Source organism: Grampus griseus (genome assembly GCF_964374135.1).
Source record: "Grampus griseus genome assembly, chromosome: 4".
Taxonomy (NCBI): domain Eukaryota; kingdom Metazoa; phylum Chordata; class Mammalia; order Artiodactyla; family Delphinidae; genus Grampus; species Grampus griseus.
In genome coordinates this window covers 32,164,538-32,168,469 of record NC_138997.1, presented here as the reverse complement: position 1 = coordinate 32,168,469, position 3,932 = coordinate 32,164,538, and the positions used below count along the sequence as shown (strand labels likewise).

At 48.6% G+C, this 3,932-nt stretch overlaps 1 protein-coding gene across 1 annotated transcript; it reads right to left on the bottom strand.

Annotated features, from left to right (window-relative positions):
- Nucleotides 1–2,780: 2,780 nt before the first annotated feature.
- On the bottom strand, nt 2,781–3,560 carry LOC309822242 (toll-like receptor 2; the record flags this gene model as incomplete). Its single annotated transcript, XM_082653988.1, has 1 exon — nt 2,781–3,560. One exon carries the CDS (start codon nt 3,558–3,560, stop codon nt 2,781–2,783), a length of 780 nt encoding a protein of 259 aa, XP_082510114.1.
- Between the last annotated feature and the right edge of the window lie 372 nt (nt 3,561–3,932).

The window sequence follows — 3,932 nt, the reverse complement described above, 5'->3', positions numbered from 1 at the left end:
GTGAAGGGGGCAGGGGCGACCGGGGCGCCCTGAGCCGCCGGCGAGAGGGCTGCCCTTCGGGAACTGGAGCCACTGGCCACCCCGCCTCCCGGAACGCGGCCGGCCGCAGCGCGGAGCCCGCGGAAGCTCCCCGCGGCGCCCCATCGGAGGCTGGATGGCCCCGCCAAGGCCCGCGGGCACCGGGACGCCAAGGGCTGGGCGAACCTCGGCCGCACCCCCGTCCCTTTCCGTGAGGTCCCCGCTTCTCTCACCTCGGCGGGGCAGGTGTCCGCATTCCCGTGCGGGGCCTAGCAGACGGGGCTGCAGGAGCGTCGACGGCGTCGGGGCCGGGGACCCCCCCCTTCCCCGGGCCCGCGCCTCACTGCTGGGGTCCTGGGTGCCGCCGACTGGGAAGCGAGGATGCCCGGCGCCCGCGTCCGCGCCTCGGCCACCCTGGGACCCTGCCCGCCCGGTCCGGGAAGGGCTGCGGAACGAGGAAGCCCGCCGAGCGTATTTTCGGCCCGATGTATCCGGAGAACGCGCAGCTGCCGCCAGGCCGCGCCTTCTGCCGCCTCCGGCCCGGACCTGCCCGCGCCCCGGAAGAGTGCGCGGGGACGCTGCGTGTGGCCGGCGCCCCCTTCTCCAGGGTGCGGGGACCACCCGTTCCGCGGAGCGCGCCTGTCACCTGTGGCCTGGGGCCCGCCGCCGCTTCCCTTTCCGCGGGCTCCGTCGGGTGACCGTGACCCAGGTGCTACCCCACCGCCGCCTGGTGCCTGGACCGGGTCGGAGGCGGGCGCTGGGGCCAGGGTGTGGGGAGACGCTTAAGGCCTCCGCGTGGGATTCCCCCAGCACAGAGTTAGATTTCGAAACCAACGAGAAGGCTTATTACCCAACCACTATTTTCTTGAAGCCTCGGGCACCCAAAGCCTCTTACTGCCCTGAAACACGCCGTCTCCATTCTTCTGCGTCCTTGGACGCCCAAATTCAGGCTCACGAATCATGCCTCTCAGCCACCTCCCACCCCCACCACGACCTTTTAAACACAATTTCCCGGTCAGTATATCTCCAGGGTCCACTTCCACCCGCAAGTCTATTCTCTCCTGCATTAAAATAACTCACCAGTCACTATCCAAACCAACGCAGCAAGATTTTGCCTGAAGAGCAGATAAGGACAGCCCAGATTTTTAAAAAATTTCAATCTTGTGGCGGTCCCCTGGTGGTGCGCTGACTTTCCCTAGCACCCACCTCCCATCCCTGCTCTTACCGTGAAAAGATGTGGGCTCCCCCTTATGTCTAAGATTTTGAACATAAGTCCTTCCCTTGCGCGTTTCCATCCCTGTTTCTCAAAATGGGTAATTCCCAAAACGAACAGTCTTAGATTGGCTTTCTTCATTGCCACAGAAACTAGTGAGACATGTTTGTAAGGGAAACTAGCTACCTTTTCAAAATTAAGCTGCCTTAATATTCATAAACTATATTTTATTTTCATAATTACATTTGACCTTCCCAAATTGAGATTGGAGGCTGAAGAAGCATTCTAGTTCCTCTTTGACACAGGAGGAAATGCCATGCAAATTCTAAGTGCCAGAATTGAGATTTGAAACCAGAATTTTACCCTAAACCCAGGGTTCTTTGTGTTACCCTATTCCACATGCCTAGTCTTCATCAAAGGCTCCAGCCTTAGGCAAACTTAATCTATAGGCATGAATATGAACTTGAGGGGATGAAGTCTGTTTTTCTATACAGTTTACTGATTACCGTGGGGACATTTCTCTGCATCCCTGACCATCCAGGCTCTCCAGCTGTCTGAAACACTTTCTTCTTATTACTTCAAAATCTCCCCCTCTCTCCCTCATGATTTCTCAAGTGTGTCCTTCAGAAAACTTCTTTCCAATTTTTTGCCCTGAAACTGAAAACCTCTGTTCTTTCTCTATATATCTTTTCTAGTTGAGCTGCCTAGATTGACTGATGTTATTGCTTTGTAATCCCAAATTTGATTAGAATATTCTGACAAAGTTAAGTAGAAATTATGTATTTACCCGCAACTTACTACCAGTGTCATCTACATGCAGTGTATTTTTCTCTACACTCTCAGCAAAGCTATTAGCACCTTCTACTAAGGCACATCCTTATATGTGTTCAGTTCTTCACGTTTTCGAAGCACTTTCACATAAATCTTTTCACCTGAGTCTTATAATAACACGTGAAATAAATAGTTCTGATAGTATTAGGCCTTCAGTTCAAGTGATTAAAGAACTTGCCTCAAGTCATATGGCTCAGAGCCAAGTGGCAAATCCCAGGTTAGACTCCAAAACGCCTTCGCTTCTTTTCAGTATAAGACCTCCTCTAACTGCCTACACAACTTATTTAAAAAAAAAAAAAAAAGTTAGAAAATGAACACAATATGAAAAGATAATTCTGTAAAAAGTAACTCTCATGGTATCTATTTTTTGAGAATCTGACTGAAATTCTAAAATGAAGTTATCAAAAAACACTGTCTTGTTCACATAAAATATTTTGTAATAGAGAAAATAATAAATATATCCGTCAAAAATCACTTAATGAAAATCTGCTGTAATCCTTGCACTAATACACAGATTGTTGTACGCAAATGCTCATTCTTCAAAATTTTTCTACTTTGAAGAGATTTCAATAACATCTGTAACTTTTGAAGAATACTATTTATTAGTGCCTATGCAAAATCATAATAGTAAAACTCTGAATCAACATAGAGCTGAATTTTGAAACCTGAGAATATTTCATTTTATAGATATTTTTCTTTTAAAAACTAGAATTGTTCTTCAACTGAAACCCTTCCTGCTGGGGATGGCCTTTTTCTCAATGGGCTCCAGCAGAATGAGAATGGCAGCATCGTCGTTCTCATCAAAGAGACGAAAATGGGAGAAGTCCAGCTCGTACTTGCACCACTCACTCTTCACAAAGTTCTCAGAAAGCACAAAGATGGTTTTGTGGCTCTTTTCAATGGAGTCAATGATATTGTCGATAATCCACTTGCCAGGAATGAAGTCCCGCTTGTGAAGACACAACTTAAAGGGAGGTCTGAAGTGCTCCAACTCCTGGACCATGAGGTTCTCCACCCAGTAGGAATCCCGTTCACTGTAGGACACAAAGGCGTCATAGCAGATGTCCCTGCGGGGAGCCTTCCTGGGCTTCCTCTTGGCCTGGAGCCAGGCCCACATCATCTTCATGTACCACAGTCCGTGGAAACGGTGGCACAGAACTCCCACGAGCAGGAGCGACAGGAAAAGGGCACAGCACACGGCAGACACCACGGCTGCCCTGTGGCATTCGGAAGGTGAGAGCCGGGTGTCCCGAACCCGCTGGCCCCGCACGGAGGATGGAGAGTCACACAGGTATTCTTCTGGCCAGTCGATCAGGACCTGGGCCAGGGCCTGCTGCCCCTGTGTGAAAGACAGGAAGTCACAGGAGCAAACGAAACTGTTGCCACCAGCTTCCAAAATCTTCAGTTTTTGAAAAGAATCAAGTTGCTCCTTAGAGAAGGTTTTATTTTCTTGCTTACTTTCCAAGAAGAAGGAAGTACCTGGGAGCATCTTCGACATGTACCTGAAAATGTAAAGTTCTTTAAGATGTGACAAAATAAAAGACTATATTGCTAACATCTAATATGCCTAGTGTCTGGGAAACATTGAGTGTTAGATTGTATAGTTTGACACTGGATAAATTCAAGTATGTTACCTTTTCTGACCACTGGTAAGAGTTAAGTAAAGAACCAAGTGTACACTGACAAAGATCAATGTTAGTCAGGTTTTTCTAGAGAAAGCAACATTGTCCCGAGTTTACAGATTATTTTGTCTTAAAATCAAAGTATGTAGGGAGAACCTTTGAACTGACTGTTTCAGTTATGCTCCAACCATCAAATGTTCACTGAGGTCCGAGTATCCTGTGGATTTTAAATATTGAGAAGGGAGATA